This window comes from Thamnophis elegans, chromosome 11 (genome assembly GCF_009769535.1).
Source record: "Thamnophis elegans isolate rThaEle1 chromosome 11, rThaEle1.pri, whole genome shotgun sequence".
NCBI lineage: Eukaryota > Metazoa > Chordata > Lepidosauria > Squamata > Colubridae > Thamnophis > Thamnophis elegans.
The window spans coordinates 7307527-7325413 of record NC_045551.1 but is presented as its reverse complement, the minus strand read 5'-3'; the positions used below and the strand labels follow the sequence as shown (position 1 = coordinate 7325413).

The 17887-nt window shown below is 43.5% G+C and overlaps 1 protein-coding gene across 1 annotated transcript in view; it reads left to right on the top strand.

The window, feature by feature from the left end:
- LHX4 (LIM homeobox 4) overlaps positions 1-17887 on the top strand; it is a 75290-nt gene that overhangs the window by 42168 nt on the left and 15235 nt on the right. Inside the window, exon 3 of the mRNA XM_032226778.1 lies at positions 15972-16174. Within this exon, the coding sequence (XP_032082669.1) occupies positions 15972-16174 (203 nt within the window). The remainder of the gene's footprint in view (positions 1-15971; positions 16175-17887) is intronic.

Genomic DNA, 17887 nt, shown 5'->3' with positions numbered 1-17887 from the left:
AGTTATGTATATGTTTGCATTTATCAGATATTCTGGCATCTGCTAATCTTGGGGAGGTCCAATGGCTCATAGAAATCTTATTCTTCAGCATCAAAATGCACCTGTGGCCAAAGTTTTCTTAAAAGAGCCGAGGTGGCACAGTGGTTAGAGTGCAGTACTGCAGGCCATTTCAGCTGACTGCTAGCTGCAGTTCGGCGGTTCAAATCTCACCGGATACTGCACATATCTCTATAATTTGCATTGTGGAGTAACCTTAAAATCCATTATTAGGAGAGCAAATGAAGACATCTATGTAGTATTAAAACTTTCATTTCCATAACCTTTAACTGGTTGATTTTCCAAGATGCAATCCCCACTTTTAAAATATCAGTTTTATTATGATAAATAATAAACCGGCTCAAGGTTGACTCAGCCTTCCATCCTTCCGAGGTGGGTGAAATGAGGACCCGGATTGTTGTTGGGGCCAATATGCTGACGCTCTGTAAACTGCTTAGAGAGGGCTGAAAGCCCTATGAAGCGGTATATAAGTCTAACTGCTACTGCTATTGCTATTGCTAAAACCTTTTCCTCTGTGATCACTTCCAGTCACTAAAGAGAAAGACTTGCTTTTAAAAAACAGACAGTGATAATGTTCAGGGAACTATCCTTGCTATGCGCCAGAGCAAAGTCTAGAGGCTTTTGCTGCACATGGGTGATGATTCACAGTACCCTGCCCTCTGGAAGTCTCCTACTTGCCCAGTTTGAATCTAGAAAGAGAAATGCTCTTGTAAAGTAGATTCCCAAGTACATATTGCTGGCCAGATGATTTATATCTGTAGGGTAGAGCCAGCCCAGCTCAGTATACAGGTGAAAGAAAAGTGTAACCCAGGAAATGATACCCCCTCCTCTCTTTTCCATTATTTGGCTGCATTGCTTGATACCAAAAGCATCTGCCTGACAACCTTCCCTCCCTCCCTTGCCATTAGCAAGGGAAGAACATGTGACTGAGGAGATGCTAAAGGCAGAGAGCCTTTGAAGTCATCATGTAGAGTTGGTGGTTGCATGTAAGCAGGGGATTAGAGAAATTAGAGTGTGTGTGTGTGTGGCAGTGGTGAGTTTCAATTTTTTTTAGAATCTGTAGGTGTGGCCTGTTTTGTGGGAGTGATTCAGTGATCATGTGACTGGGTGGGCGTGGCTTGTTGGTCATGTGACTGGGTGGGCATGGCCAACTTGGAAAATGTGGTGAAACTCACTTAACAATGCTCTTGCTTAGCAACCAAAATTTTGGGCTCAATTGTGATCATAAGTTTTCTTTCTTTCTTTCTTTCTTTCTTTCTTTCTTTCTTTCTTTCTTTCTTTCTTTCTTTCCTTCCTTTTGTCTCTCTCTCTCTTTTTCTTTCTTTATTTATTTCTCTTTCCTTCTTTCTCTTTCTCTCTCTTTTTATCTTTGTCTCTCTCTTTTTTCTCTCACTCTTGCTCACTCATTCCTTCCTTCCTTCCTTCCTCTCTTTCTCTCTCTCTCTCCCTCTCTCTCTCACACACGCACATCCCTTCCAATTATTTTCGTAGATATATTCTATGAACTAAAACCGGTGCACAATAAATCCTATGATCAGACATTCTGTGTCCTACAAGCCAATTCACAGAGCCCCCAATTCAGTCTCTCTTACCGCTCTGGGGGTTAACCAAATATGGTTAGTCGTCATGTTATCTCTTGGCCTTGGTTCCGGCCTTTTTAGCAGGGAGGCAGAGAGGGCTAATTTCAAACGGCTTTTTTTCCTTTTGAGAAGCCAGATTTCTCTGCCACTTGGCGAGTGACCTGATGGGTGTCCAAAGGTGTTGGGCCCATCACGGAAGGCACGCAAGTCACACACACACACACACACACACACACACACACACACAAAAACACACACACACACGATGCTTGTCGCAATGCAAGGCGCATGTGTAAGAGGGACTGGACCAACTGGGAGGCTGGCAAATAAGAAGCCTCTGTTTCTCCGCTCGCAGAGGAAGGAGGCAGGGATGATGACCACTGTTGCCGCTGCGGCCCGCCAGCTGTGGAGAAACAGAGGCTTCATTTTTGCCAGCCTCCCAGCTGATCCAGTCCCCCTTAAATATGCGGTGTGTGTGTGTGTGTGTGTGTGTGTGTATGTGAGACAGCCACCTTGTTTCCTCGCCTCCTTTCCTTCTTTGGCTGTTGGACAAGCCCACGTGGCGTGCACTCCTTCTCTTTGACAGCCGCCTCATTTCCAATGGGGTGGGAAATCCATGCAGAGGGAGGAAAAATGCATGGATTCCCCTCCCTCCATTGGAAACGAGGCAGCTGTCAAAGAGAAGGGAGTGCATGCCATGTGGGCTTCTCCCAATCCTCCACTCTGGCAAAGGAAGTGGGTGGGCAGGGAAAGCCTGGTGCGGACAGGCGGGGCGAGCGAGTGACCGGTGACTGGGCAGGTGGGCAGGGGGAGTGAGCAGGGGGAGCAGACCAGGGGTGGGAGCGTTCCAGTAAGGGGCTGGAAGATCAGGTACAGGAAAGCACACTCAATGTCACCATCCGGTATGCCTGTACCAGTGCGTACCGGCTGAAACCCACCGCTGGTGTGTGGGGATTAATAGTTCTCTGCAGATTTATAGAGTGTCGTGATGATGATGATACTTTCAAGATGCAGTTTTTAGGGTTGTGGAAGGGATGGTTGCAGTAAAAAATAAGGTATTCCTAATTTGACTGATTAGCTTGATCAATATTGTTAAACATGAGGTGGCAGCATCCGGAAATGGGACACTAAGCATACCAGGTAGGCTAGTGTCATTTTGGAGTTCTCTCTTACAACCTTTTTACTATATGTGTATCTGCTTATTAAGAGCAGGGGACTTTATTAACTGCAGAGGGTCTTGAAATTGCCGCAGCATAGCAGCATAAAGGCATCCCCACCATTCCATTGTGCTGGCATTGTGTAGGACAGGCCCAACAATTGGGCAAGGAGTGGGAAGACGATTGTACATGCAAAATGCCAGCACAATGGAAGTGCCTGTTGCAGTCACAGGAATTCAGAGAGCCTGTTGGACACACTGCAAGCAAGGGGTAGATCGCCCTAGAAGAGAAGAGGAGGAACACGTGTGTATGAGAAGGCAAGTGAGGGATCTCCAGATCTAAAACACAAGTGAAAAAAGGGAATAGGGTGCATGTGCTTCCCCCTGGGGACCCTGGTAGTAAATAAACAGGATGTACAACAGAGGTGGGTTCCTCCCGGTTTGGCCCAGTTCGGCTGAACCGGTAGTGGAATTCAGGCCTGGGTTTCAGAACCAGCAGCGACCCAGGCCTGCCATGCCCCGGAACCGGTTCCCTCACCGCCACTGAGACACTACCATTTTAGTTTTTAGTGATTGTGCGTGCGCAGTTCACGGTAAGTTGTTCTGCGCATGCGTGGAGAACAATTTACATTGAACAGCACACGTGCGTGCGTTGCATGCAGGTTGCGCACTGGTAGTAAAACCGGCAGCAACCCACCCCTGGTGTACATTTGATGTACTGTTTGACAATGGAGCTGGTTCTGGGTTTTCCAAGCAGAAATTCCTGTAGCTCTTGGATTATTTAATCATCAAGGCTACTGCCAAGCCAAACGGGGAGTTCTAACGGTGTCCCTCCCTCCCTTTTAGGCCATCTAAGTAAGCCACTCTTACCCTTGCTCCCCCATTCCATAATGTGCTCAGTGTGTTCCTCTGCTAAGCTATAGTGCTTGCTGTAAATCTTTAGGCCATTTTTTCCCCCTCTTCCTGGGTCAAATTTCTAAACTGTTTCTCAGCTCCTAACATATAAACTCCCTGAGTTTTGCATCACATGGACACAGCAGCCAATTTTTTTTTATTTAATTTTTTGCGGGCCATAGTTTGAGCATCCATGCTTTAATAGATTCCCATTGCCGTATTCTTTTTATTTCTCCTAGCTATTTCATCCATGCTTGGTCTCACTTTGGTCAAACTGTTGCTTACATCAATCAGTATCTTTAGGTTCGGGTGGACCCACAACTTCACATTCATTTATTTTTCAAATGTTTAAGTTTTATTTCTCCTTCTCAGTTCTATGGATCACATCCCCTTTTGAATGTAAGGCCCCAATTCATATATCTTTGTAGGATTTTCTGTGGTCTTGGAAAAAAACTGCCTTATTTCCTGTAATTTCTATGTTTATTTCTCCTTGTTTATCTATGCATCATTTTCCTCTGTCCGGCCTCCCTGGCTACCCAAATTCTTAACATCCAAATTATTTCCTTGCTTTTCATAGCAATCCCTAAGTGAGTGAAATTGCCCCAATTTCAGTCATTTTTCCCAAATTTAATACAACTCCTTGGTTAAATTCACTGTTAATACATACATCCTTAGTTATTTACTTACTTATTTATTGACTTCCTAATGACTATTGGCCTTGAGTTCAAAGAAATAATACACATGAATAAAAGAGGGAGACGTGGAAACCACGTCAAAATTGCGCCCACAACAGGGCGCTGACAAAACCGCATCCACAAAAGCCCGATTAGGGTTAAGGTAAGGTTTAGGATTAGGGTTAGGTTTAGGGTTAGGTTTAGGGTTAGGTTTAGGGTTAGGTTTAGGGTTAGGTTTAGGGTTAGGGTTAGGATTATTACCTTGTTTTTGTGTTGTTGGTTGATGGCACGCTTTTGTCGGCACGCTGTTGTGGGCGCGCTGTTGTGGGTGCGATTTCGACGTTGCTGTTTTCTCGCTGTGGTTTTGTCGGCGCGCTTTTGTCAGTGAACCCTTAAAGGAAACTCAGTTTCAGATAATAACTCTCTAAATCCATGCCTGTTGCTTCTTATATGGTACCAAAATGGCTGGCCTTGTGTAACATGTGCAGCCTTTATGTCTGTGTGCAGGGGTCTTCCATAAAATGCCTTTACAGATGGCTGCAGGTAATATTTTTCTGTTGGGCGCTTATAGCTTTTTAATCCAGCAGTTAATATCCCACTCATTTTATCAGTTATTTGGATCTCTCTGGAGAATGGGAATGGAAGTTTAAAAAAAATAACGGCTGCTTGATTTGCTGGGCATAACTGCATGTTTTCTTTTAGTTAAAACCTCTCTAATGGCATTACATAAGCCAGTTTTAAAGGAAGTAATGGCTCTCGTGTGGGCACCAGTCAGCATAAGCTTTAGAGCCAATTCCGTATTTAATTCAATGGAATAATATTGTTGGATAAATAAGCATTAAATTGCCATGAAAAATGAAATGTATATAGGAAAGAGTGAAAATGGTTAAAGCTGACAAAGTTTTCTTACAAATACAGGTACAACTATTGCAGTGGTGGGTTTCAAAAATTGTTCGAACCTACTCTGTGGGTGTGGCCTCCTTTGTGGGAGTGGCTTGCTGCCCATGTGACCGGATGGGAGTGGCTTGCCACCCATGTGACCGGATATGAAGATGCCGACGACACTTGTCAGAACCACCTTAAATTACCTCTCACACAGCACTGGCATGCATAAGAATAGGATGTAAACTTGTTTTTTAAAAGGCATCTTTGGTTTGCGTTAAAACAACTTCAACACACGCAATGTTCTGATTGCACCACAAACACAGTAGTCATCCTTACCTTTCACAGAGGCACTGAGTTTTATAAATAGGAGCATGATAGTGTAGAATAATCATATCCAAGGACCAGTGGTGGGTTTCAAAAAATGTTGGAACCTCTTCTGTAGGTGTGGCCTGCTTTCCGGGTCCACTGGTGGAACCTCTTCTAACCGGTCCGGTAGATTTGACAAACCGGTTCTACCGAATAGGTGCGAACTGGTAGGAACCCACCTCTGAACTATTGGTACAACTCTCTATTGTTGAAATGTTCCCTTTACCTGGTTCATCTTGCCAAGCTTTCTTCGATATGCTATCTGGCTATTTCCTGATTTCATGTATAGCAATAAAATATTATTCTGATTTAATATTCTTCAGCATATATAGAATGCCAATTCAGGCCCACCCTTCCCTATAGTGACAGAACCTATCCTTGTGACTTGAGTGCTTTTGAAATTTTGCAGTACATCTTGCTTTATTGTCCCTTTTCTAAGGACCTAATGTTACCTCTGATTAGGAATATTATTGGGGCCTGATGAATTTTCCATTGACTGTTGAGGGTATGGAAATGTTTTGAATTTAGTTTTGCCCTATTCGAGTTTGAAACCGTTCTTTTCAATTCAGTATGGGTTATTTGAATAATCTTGGAAGTGTTTCAATCTTGAAGCAACTGCTTGAAGCTCAAAACACTTCCAGAAAGGTAGGAACATCGTGTTTGGAATTCAAAATTATTGTTTCAAGGTGCAAAATAGGGCATTTTAAATTCAGAACTGTTTGAAACAAGAGCATTTTGTACATCATTATTTGATACCTTTTAAATGACCGAAAACTAAATACCATATCACACTCCAAACTGCTAGATTTTCTTAGTCCAAATTGCTAGGTTTTGTTACTTATCTGTTAGCAAGTAAAGTATGGCTGCATATATATCAGCCAAGGTGGCGCAGTGGTTAAATGCAGCACTGCAGGCTACTGCTAGATCAGCAGTTCAGTGGTTCAAATCTCACCGGCTCAGGGTTGACTCAGCCTTCCATCCTTCCGAGGTGGGTAAAATGAGGACCCAGATTGTTGGGGGCAATATGCTGACTCTCTGTAAACCGCTTAGAGAGGGCTGAAAGCCCTATGAAGCGGTATATAAGTCTACTGCTATTGCTATAAATCAGTGTCTCCTGCTTATAATATCATTTACCATAAAGTTGATATGTAACACATATCCTAAAACAAATGTATTCAACTTAATCCACCACTAGCAGTGAAACTGCTTTGCATTTATTTTTGGTTCCTATATTAAGCCATACCTTACACAAATGACAGGTTTATCCATGCAAAGCTATCTTATAGCAACTTAAATCTTTGAAGGATGTGTATATGTGCTTTTCTTGCTTATTTATTAAACATATTTTGAAAGATGAGAGTTAAAGTTGAGACTTTCTGCACAGCAGGCATTTTTTTTGCCACAGAATGAGAACAGGATATTCTTCTGTTAGCAAACAAAAATGTTATGAAAGATGTATACTAAGGAGATCTTATATATCACATGGATCCGAGTGGAGGTGTTGCATGCCTATAGGATCAGGATGAAAGAGAGATCATGCAAATTTATCTCCACATACTGCACAGTATCAAATGACACAAGTTGCAATTATTCATGTGCATCTTTCAAGGTGAGCAACCTCTCTTCCAACAAATTCAGAAACAAAATGGTTGATTTTCCAAGATGCAATCCCCACTTTTAAAATATCAGTTTTATTATATTTTATGTAGATAGGAAATAAACATGAACAAGTATATGAAGAAAGATTAACAATTTCTCACTTTGTTAAAGACAAGGGCAGGTGTGGGAACCAGAAGGAACAGGATGCAAACTGGTCTTGTTCCAGCCGCAAAGCCCCATGAAATAGCTTGAAATATACCCAGATTTTTATTATTTTGTGAGGGGAGAATTGCTAATGGTGGAAATGAGAATGGTTTCCTTCCAAGATTTCTCCTGCTCCCATTCCCACTGCTAAAAGTCTAACAGGCTAGGGAATGAGCAATAGCAATAGCAGTTAGACTTATATACCGCTTCATAGGGCTTTCAGCCCTCTCTAAGTGGTTTACAGAGTCAGCATATCGCCCCCACAATCTGGGTCCTCATTTTACCCACCTTGGAAGGATGGAAGGCTGAGTCAACCCTGAGCTGGTGAGATTTGAACAGCCGAACTGCAGAACTGCAGTCAGCTGAAGTAGCCTGCAGTGCTGCATTTAACCACTGCGCCACCTCGGCTCTGTGCCCTCCCTTCTTCCACATTTCCAACACAGTGGGGATAACCCAGGAAACATTTTGGCTAACCTTGTTGGGGGAAAGTGCCATCTATAAACCATCTTGCGTATATTTTCTTTAAACGCTGTAGATATCGTAAGTTTAATAGTCTTACTCCATAAGCCCATTGGGTGGGCTATCTTGATGGCCTAATCCTCATATATTGTTTGCATAGTGTTTCAAAAACGTGAGCAAACGTTGTCCCGAGGAATTTAAATCAGACATGAAATGGAAAGAACAACGAGAGGAAACAAGATGCAATGATCCCAAGAGATGAATTTAAGCTTCTGGTATGTGTCCTACATTATATGTATATCAGCAGTATGGTGTAGAGCTAAATGCTTTGTGAAGAGTCCTTTTGAGCAGCACAATTGAACCAGTATATCCTATCCCCTGCAAATTCATTGGCTGCTGAACATTAGTATTACAGCTAACCATTCCCTTTCGGGGGCCTGGCTATTACTATATTACCCAGAGGGGTATTTGCTGGGGGAGGAATTGAATGAATTTTCCATGTTAATGTGTTTATGTCACCATATATCCTATTATTAATTTGCCTTTTAAAAACTGATTGATGTGATTTCCAGTGGTTGCTGCTCCTGCCCGAAATAACAAATGGTATTATTTACTTAGCCACATTTTCTGATGGTTGATAGGCTCTGACAGATGCCATTAAAAGACATGTTTTTTACAAGAGCAGAACATTTTTCACACCATGTGAATGGAAGCAAAAAAAATGTATTAAAATGTAATCATGGTGCCTGGAGTTTCTGGCTATCCGGGTAGGAAGGGCTCTGCTAAATCAGTGGGTTTGAGGCTTAGATGAGGAAGTAGATATTGGACTGTGGAAAGTCTAGATTGATACCGCCAGCTGTAAAAAAATAAGGTCTTAATTATAAAGTACATATGTGAAATGAGGCAGCAGAAATGCATGCAAGAGGCAAGGCTTATGAAATGTTAGCTCCCTTCCGTTTCAGGACCACGGACAGCAACCTGGTAGCAGTGTAGCGGTGACAGTGTTTTAATTTTTTTATGAGATCCCAATTGTCTTAATGCAAACTCTCTTCATGTGCTTTAGCTCGTTGGAAAGTAGCTAGCTTTAAAAAATAATCCAAATTTATTAAAGGAAGGGGAAAACTTATTTTATTGTATAAATGAATGTATGTCAAGCGTCCGGATGGTTCCACCACAAAACCGCGGTAGACGAAAGCGCGCTCGACGAAAGCGCGTACGTGACGTCATCACAGCGCGATGAAAACATCGCGCTGTGAGCGGTAAATTTAAAATTGAAGCGAAAACCTTACCCTAACCCCCCCAAACCTAACCCTAAACCTAAACCTAACCCTTAACCTAACCCTAAACCTAACCCTAAACCTAACCCTTAACCTAACGCTAAACCTGACGCTAACCCTTAACCTAATGCTAACCCTAACCCTAACGCTTAACGTAACCCTAAACCTAACCCTAACCCTTAACCTAACCCTAACCCTAAACCTAAACCTAACCCTTACCTTTATGTGAATCGGCTTGCTTTAATTTTATTTTAATTTCAATTTAATTTCAATTTAATTTTTTTCATCGCGCTGCTGATGAAGTCAGGTACGCGCTTTCGTCGAGCGCGCTTTTGTCTACCGTGGTTTTGACGGGTCACGGTCTGGATTAATGTCACTGTTGGCAATGCTTTTGATGAGTCTTGCCGGAGAGATCAGTTTTTCTGTTTGTGCAGAAAAGCTCCTACGATAATCTCTCATATCATAATCTTATCGTTCGATCAGTGCATATTTCCTTTGCCTGACAGTGAGCAAGGTAACGTCTGTGTTCTTGTGCACATTGGGTTGGATCCAAATAGGCTGTTTCTAGAAAGAAAGGCTCTCGGATCCAGTAGAAGTTCTTTGCTGGAAGAACAATAGGGCAGCAATCCTTGCCAATTTATCTACTTTGCTCAGCACAAAAATTTTCCAACACAAAGGCAACTCCACTACACATTGATTGATTGATTGATTGATTGATTAGTGTCATCAAGGCACTTTTTACTCCTAGCAATCATACATATAGACTGTCTCCATGACAACCTGTTGTGGCCTGGCAGGAGCTGTTGGAGCTGCTGCCAGACTCCGACAGCGAGGGGTCTTATGAGTCGGCCCTGGAGGAGGTGGAGGACCCTGGACAGGGTTCTGACTGCGAGCAGGGCGAGGAGAAACTGGTTGGCCACCAGGTGGTGTCTGAGCCTTGGATCAGTGGGGAGGAGACAAGAGTGAGTGATCCAGAAAACACCTGTGAGTTGTTCCAGGATGCACACCGTTGAAGGGCTACTCAGCGTCAAGAACAACGGCGTAATTATAAGAGGTGATTACGCTCAGCTGATGCTCATTAAGATCCTCTCCTGATTATAAAAGAGACTGCTTGTGCCACGCCTTTCTGCAGAAACCAATGTTAAGGACTAACAAGAAACAAACTTGGCAGGCTGGATTGCTGCCAGAGTTTGTTTGCATTGCTGCCAAGTTTTGTAGGACTTGCTGCCAGAGTGCTTATCTCTTTGTTTATGTGGCTTGCAGCCAATGAGAGTCTGGACTGATTAAAAGAAACCTTCTCATTTACGTTGGTTTTGGCTTTCGTTCCTGGATGGAGGAGGGGGGTCAGAACACAACCTGTCCCCAATCTGATCATTCAAGTCTTCCAACAGTGAACTCACTGCTATTGTTCATCCTCAGTGCTGTTGGTCACCCTCTTCTCTTTCCTTCCACCTTTGCTAGCTTTAGATTCTTCTTCTATTTGGAACGTATTATATGAAGACTTAACTCTCTGGAGTTAGTCTTCATATAATATGACCAAAATAGAATAATTTGAACCCTTGTGTCTTGAGTTAAAAAAAGTATGGGTTGATTTGTTTCATAGCAATAGCAATAGCAGTTAGACTTATATACCGCTTCATAGGGCTTTTGGCCCTCTCTAAGCGGTTTACAGAGTCAGCATATCGCCCCCACAGTCTGGGTCCTCATTTCACCCACCTCGGAAGGATGGAAGGCTGAGTCAACCTTGAGCCGGTGAGATTTGAACCGCCGAACTGCAGATAACAGTCAGCTGAAGTGGCCTGCACTACTGCACCCTAATCACTGTGCCACCTCGGCTCTTCATGATAGATGTGTTTATTTTCTTGGCCGTACACAGTATTCCCCAACCCTAAAGTTCAAAAAACCGAGAGATACTGCACATATCTCTATAATTTGCATTGTGGAGTAACCTTAAAATCCATTATTAGGAGAGCAAATGAAGACATCTATGTAGTATTAAAACTTTCATTTCCATAACCTTTAACTGGGCAGAATGGTCCATCATAGGGCAACAAGATATCACAAATAGACTAACTTACAAAATGCATTTAAAATCTGGGTTTCATGACTTCTTAGGGAATAAAATTTGGGGAAGTTATTGGTGCTTCAGTGGTGCCCGGCTGCTGCTGCTTCAGAAATACAGGCTACTGCTGGGGTCATGGGATGCTCATTTTGAAGGTTCCAGGTTCCCAGCTACTCTCTTGCGATCCTTTGGTCATTCCCCCAGCTAGCAACAGGCACCGACTTGCCTGCTGGGAAGGAGAGGGAAGATAAGGAAAGGAAAGAGGGAAAGTAGGAAGGAAGGAGGGAAGGGAGGAAAGGAAAGAGGGAAAGTAGGAAGAAGAGAAGGAAAGAAGGAACAGTAAGGAAAGAATGAAGGGAGGCAGAGAAAAAAGAAGGGAGGAAGGACAGAAAGAAGGAAATAATAGAAGAGGAAGGAAAGGACAGGAAGAGAGAAAGGAAACAGCAAGGATGAAGAAAGAGGGAGGAAGGAGGAAGATTTCTGATGCTTCCTATCAGCTTCCCACAAGGAAATCCATTGTCTTGTTTTCTAACTAGCTGCTCTAACAAAAATATTAAATGCAACAGTAGGTCTCTATCAGGGGTGGGTTCCTCCCGGTTCACACTGGTACGCCAGGACCGGTTCGTGAAATTTAGCCTACCTTTTGGAACCTGTTCCAAAAAGAAGGAATGAATGAATGAATGAATGAATGAAGGAAGGAAGGAAGGAAGGAAGGAAGGAGGAGAGATACACACAGGAAAGGAAGAGATACACACAAGAAAGGAAGAAAGGAAGGAATGGAGGGAGAGTGAGAGAAAAAAGAGAGAGACAAAGATAGAAAGAGAAAGAAAAAAGAAAGAAAAAGGAAGTGGGAAAGAGAGAAGAAAGAAAGAAAGAAAGAAAGAGGGGGAAAGAGACAAAGGGAAGGAAAGAAAGAAAGAGTGTGTGAGAGAGAGAAAGAAAGAAAAAGAAAGAGAACTTATGACCACAATTGAGCCCAAAATTTTGGTTGCTAAACAAGAGCATTGTTAAGTGAGTTTCACCACATTTTCCAAGTTAGCCATGCCCACCCAGTCATACCCACCCAGTCACATGACCACCAAGCCACTCCCACAAAACAGGCCACACCTACAGAATAGGTTCTAAAAATTTTGAAACCCACCAGTGGTCTGTATTCACTTAAGGTTGTTCAGTTTTAGAAATCAGTGCCAGAGAACTGTTCTTCAGAGCATGCAAGGAGGTGGAAGTAGAACTTGTGTATAACTCCTTAAAACAACTCCATGTCTTCCTGGGATCTTACAACTGCTCTGAAGACTGCTACATTCAGCCCCTGCATGTTCCAAAATGTCTTTGGGGATCAGATTTGTAACACTGCATAGTCTGGCACAGGTTTGGAATTATTTTGAGTAACAGTATAATTATTGAAAAGTTCAGACATTTGCTCTATTATCTGTGTAAGTTATTGTGGGAAACATGTGGCCCTTGACCACTAAATTATTAAGCATCTCTTTTGTATAGATTAAATGATCAGTTTCCACCCTCTTGTTCAGTAGCTGAAATAATTGTCATGTATTGGATGACTAATAGGAATTAGAAGACAAATTTCTACAAATACATTTTAGGCTTTTTTCTTTTGTCTTTGAAAACAAGCAATCTGCAAATTGGGAAAGCAAGCTGTAATATTAAGGCGCTGTCTTGTGAACCAAAATGCTAATCTCCTTTTCTGGCATTTAAAATAAACACAGCTCTTTAATGTGACTTTATGGTATCCCAAGTACTTTTGTCCATCCCTAATTTCATTTCATTTCATTTATTGAATTTCTAGGCCGCCCAATCCCGAAGGACCCCGGGCGGCTTACAGAAATGAAAAATATTTAAAAAGAATTAAAACAATAAGACACAATAAAATTAAGAAGAAGCACAACATGCACCCAATCAAAGGGGGGCTGGACCTCAATCAAAAGGTCAACAGCTCCAGGCCTGCTGGAAAAGCCAGCTTTTGATAGCTTTACGGAAGGCCATGAGAGTGGGTAGGGCCGGATCTCTGGGGGTAGCTCATTCCATAGGGCCAGAGCAGCAACAGAGAAGGCCCTACTCTGAGGCGTCGCCAGCCGGCATTGTCCCGCTGAAGGCACCCGGAGAAGGCCCATCCTGTGCGATCTTATTGGTCTTAGGGAGGTATGCGGCAGAAGACGGTCTCGCAGGTATCTGGGTCGAAGGCCATGTAGGGCTTTAAAGGTGATAACCAGCACCTTGAATCGTGCTCGGAGACCAATGGGAAGCCAGTGCAGCTCGCGGAGGATAGGTGTAGTATGGGTGTAACTTGGTACACCCAATATCGCTCGCGCAGCTGCATTCTGGACTAATTGTAGTCTCCAAACACTTTTCAGGGGCAGCCCCAAGTAGAGCGCATTACAGTAATCCAGTCTTGAGATGACGAGGGCATGAGTGACTGTTTGAAGTGCCTCCCGGTCCAAATAGGGCCGCAACTGGTGCACCAGGCGAACCTGGGCAAGCCCCCCCCCCCTGGTCACAGCCTACAGGTGATGTTCCAAAGTCAGCTGCGGGTCCAGGAGGACCCCCAAGTTGTGGACCCTCTCTGAGGGGAGCAAATTTCCTCCTCCCAGGCTTAATGGGAGTGTGGGAGAAAGACATTGCAGCTGCATGTAACCCACACATTAAACAGATTAAGCCCATGCTTCTCTAGGGAGGGGTTTGGCAGGCATGAACATTGCAAATTGAACTGCATGTTATTATTTTTTTTAAGGAGCATGCCTCCAATCTTTTAAGTGTAGATTTGAAAACAACAAGCAGCGACAAAGTGCTAGTTCCTATAGCAAATACATCATTAGGGAATCGGATTAGCTTGGTTAGACTATTTAGAAAGTCCGTGGAGAAAACATTTGAATGTACTTCAAATAATTAATTATTCACTCTTCATCTTGGCTATCTTAAGTTTTCTGGCTTTGGAGACCAATAGATTAGTCCTCTACAGAAGATGAGAGGCACACATATAGCTGATTGCAGGTTGAGAAAAGGGTAGATGTTATAATTCACCAAGTGTCACCTCTGTGTGGTTGGCTCAGTGGTGGGTTTCAAAAATTGTTCGAACCTACTCTGTGGGTGTGGCCTCCTTTGTGGGAGTGGCTTGCCGCCCACGTGACCGGATGGGAGTGGCTTGCCGCCCACGTGACCGGATATGAAGATGCCGACGACACTTGTCAGAACCACCTTAAATTACCTCACAAACAGCACTGGCATGCATAAGAATATGATGTAAACTTGTTTTTTAAAAGGCATCTTTGGTTTGCGTTAAAACAACTTCAACACACGCAATGTTCTGATTGCACCACAAACGCAGTAGTCATCCTTACCTTTCACAGAGGCACTGAGTTTTATAAATAGGAGCATGATAGTGTAGAATAATCATATCCAAGGACCAGTGGTGGGTTTCAAAAATGTTTGGAAGCTCTTCTGTAGGTGTGGCCTGCTTTCCGGGTCCACTGGTGGAACCTCTTCTAACCGATTCGGTAGATTTGGAGAACCGGTTCTACCGAATAGGTGCAAACTGGTAGGAACCCACCTCTGGGTTGGCTATATAAATTTGTTAAACAAATAAGCAAATACATGAGATGGGGTGGCATGGCATTGTTTAGAGGACACAAATATGCAGATTCTTTCTTTTAATGGTCCTGCCTTTCTTTCAAATACATTGGTCTCATGGCTTTTGGTTCCTTGCCTGGAGATATTGCTCTCTGCTTCTTGAATTCATAACAAAGTTGTCCTCATCCATAACTTAATTCTGAATAAAAAGGTTACTGGATAACCAGCAACTTGCTTTCCCACCTGCAGCTCCAATTCTGCATCAGCCTAGACTAGATAGCTAATGATGAGGCATGCTGCGTTAAATAAGTATTTACTAGGAAATCTCTGACTGATGCAACTCAACAGCCTCCCTGACTGATCTGACTGTCCATTATAATAGTGGAGAACCCATATTTGGTCATTCTGAAGGACTTCAACATTGAGACCGAGAGAACCTTTGTCTGAGTTGGTTCAGAATTTCATGGTCTCATTAAAACCAATAAAAGTGCCTCGATTTGTCCTCAGACAAATTGGGTTAGTCTTTTCTTGTAAGCTGTGAGGAAGTTGTGCAACCTAGATATACTAAGTTGGTGAAAATGGTGACGTATCAGTAGCTATCTGTAAAATAAGGCCTATTAAAGTATTTGCTTTTAGATTAACAAAATTTGATGGAATGCTCTGTTAGAATTTCTAATGCCAAGGAGCAATTTGATCAGAACACCTGTTCAGGTGAGGACAATAGGCTACCAACATAGCTGCTTTTAGTTGTTTCTGTACCCTAATTTGGGAGCAGAGGAAATCTCTGTCATGAAAAAGGGTGGAATAGCAATAGCAATAGCAGTTAGTCAGCCCTCTCTAAGCGGTTTACAGAGTCAGCATATCGCCCCCACAGTCTGGGTCCTCATTTTTACCCACCTCGGAAGGATGGAAGGCTGAGTCAACCCTGAGCCGGTGAGATTTGAACTGCTGAACTGCAGATAACAGTCAGCTGTAGTGGCCTTCTGTACTGCACCCTAACCACTGCGCCACCTAGGCACTTATTTTGGGCTTATTTGTAGAGTCAGAAGAACATGTATTGTTCAAATATGGAATTAGATTTTTTTCCTAGAAACCTGAATCTGACTGTTATCATAATCGTGTTTTTTTCTACATAGTCTAGGCATTGGCACTTTTTATTTTCTTCTTCCTTTGCAGGCGTTTTGGTACAAAATGCACAGCATGCCAACAGGGAATCCCACCCACCCAGGTAGTAAGAAAAGCCCAGGATTTCGTCTATCATCTGCACTGCTTTGCCTGCATTATCTGCAACCGCCAACTTGCCACAGGGGATGAGTTTTATCTCATGGAAGATGGGCGCCTAGTCTGCAAGGAGGATTATGAAACAGCCAAACAGAACGGTAGGCTTGAATAATGCATACTGGCCTTGATAAAATGGGACAGATTTTTATGATCCTGGTGTCTCCTCTCCTGTTCAGGTTGGTGAAGGCCTGCTGAGAGTTACCTCTGGCATAAATTATGTGAAAGAGGGCAGAATTGGGATTACTTTTATTTTCAGACATTCAGACATTCATCGACAATCAGTGATTAAATAAGGTCTAGGTTAAAAACAGGCTAGATAATATTTTGTAGTTGTGGAGACAATAAGATTGTGTAAACAAATGAGAACCGAGAAATTCAAATTCAATGAATTTATATGCCTCCCAATCCCGAAGGACTCCGGGCGGCTTACAGAAATTCATTTCTAAAAGGTTAAAAATTAAAAAAAAAAAATAGAGAAAGAAGAGCAGATTAAAAAAAATCACTTCATGCACTCAATCTGGGTGGGGCTGGACCTCATTCATGAGGTCAACAGCCCCAGGCCTGCCGAAATAGCCGGGTTTTAGTAGGCCGAGAGAGTGGGAAGGGTCCGGATCTCTGGGGGTAGATCGTTCCATGGGGTCGGAGAAGCTACAGAGAAGGTCCTCCCCCCGAGGAGCCGTCAGACGACATTGTCTGGTCAACGGCACCTGGAGAAGGCCCATCCTGTGTGATCTTATCGGCCGTTGGGAGGTATGTGGCAGAAGACAGTCTCGCAGATATCCGGGTCCTAGGCCATGTAGGGCTTTAAAGGTGATAACCAGCACCTTGAAGCGTGCCCGGAGACCAATGGGAACCCAGTGCAGCTCGCGGAGGATAGGTGTAACGTGGGTGTATCTCGGTACACCCAATATCGCTCGCGCGGCTGCATTCTGGACCAATTGTAGTCTCCGAACACTTTTCAGGGGCAGCCCCATGTAGAGCGCGTTACAGAGAAGAGAACTTTACACCCTTTCATTACAACTGTAGTTGGTTTTATGAGTGGTCACATAACTATCTTAACAAGGGAATGAGAGAGAGGGAATTAAGAGACTTGCAACTCTTGTGTACATCTTTCTACTTTGGATAACTTGTTTGAACTGGAAAACAGAACAATGCAATACTGGAAGACAACGTAGATTTCCCTGCGCCACCTAGGAATATCAGTATCCATCACTTCTTGCTGATTGCAGTTGTGATGCTGGGGGGCGAGGGGGGGGGAGATGGGTCCAGCCAACTGCAGTTTTTTTGTGACCTAGAATATGGCATGCAATGGTTGGCTCTGATTCGGACCCAAGTCCTCATTACACATTAGACCTAATGCACTATATTGAAGATCCGGATTGGTCTCATTTGTTGTTTTAGCCTTTCCCCTGTTTTATTCCTAGAATTATGTGCACGGAAAGCTTTTTTTTTTTTTTTGCCAGGTATAATCTCTGGCATTCTGGGAAATGTTTCAGAACTGGCTCTGCTGCTCTGGTGCCACTAGGTGTAGAACAACAGATTGGCACACTAAGGTGTAGTGCAGGGGTGGGTTTCTCACCCCGTTCCAACCGGTTCGGTTGGAACGGGGCCGGCGGCGTCCTCGTGCACGCGCGCAGTGCACGCATGCATACTAGTGCCTGTGCGATGCTCCAGCTGCTCCTGGAGGATCGCGCAGGCGCTGTATGCATTCTGTGCATGCGTGGAAGCGCAGAACTCGTCAAAAACGGGTAAGAAAGGACTTCCTGGGAGGAGCCTACTGGTGGAAGCAGCAAAAAATCAGCTGCCTCCGA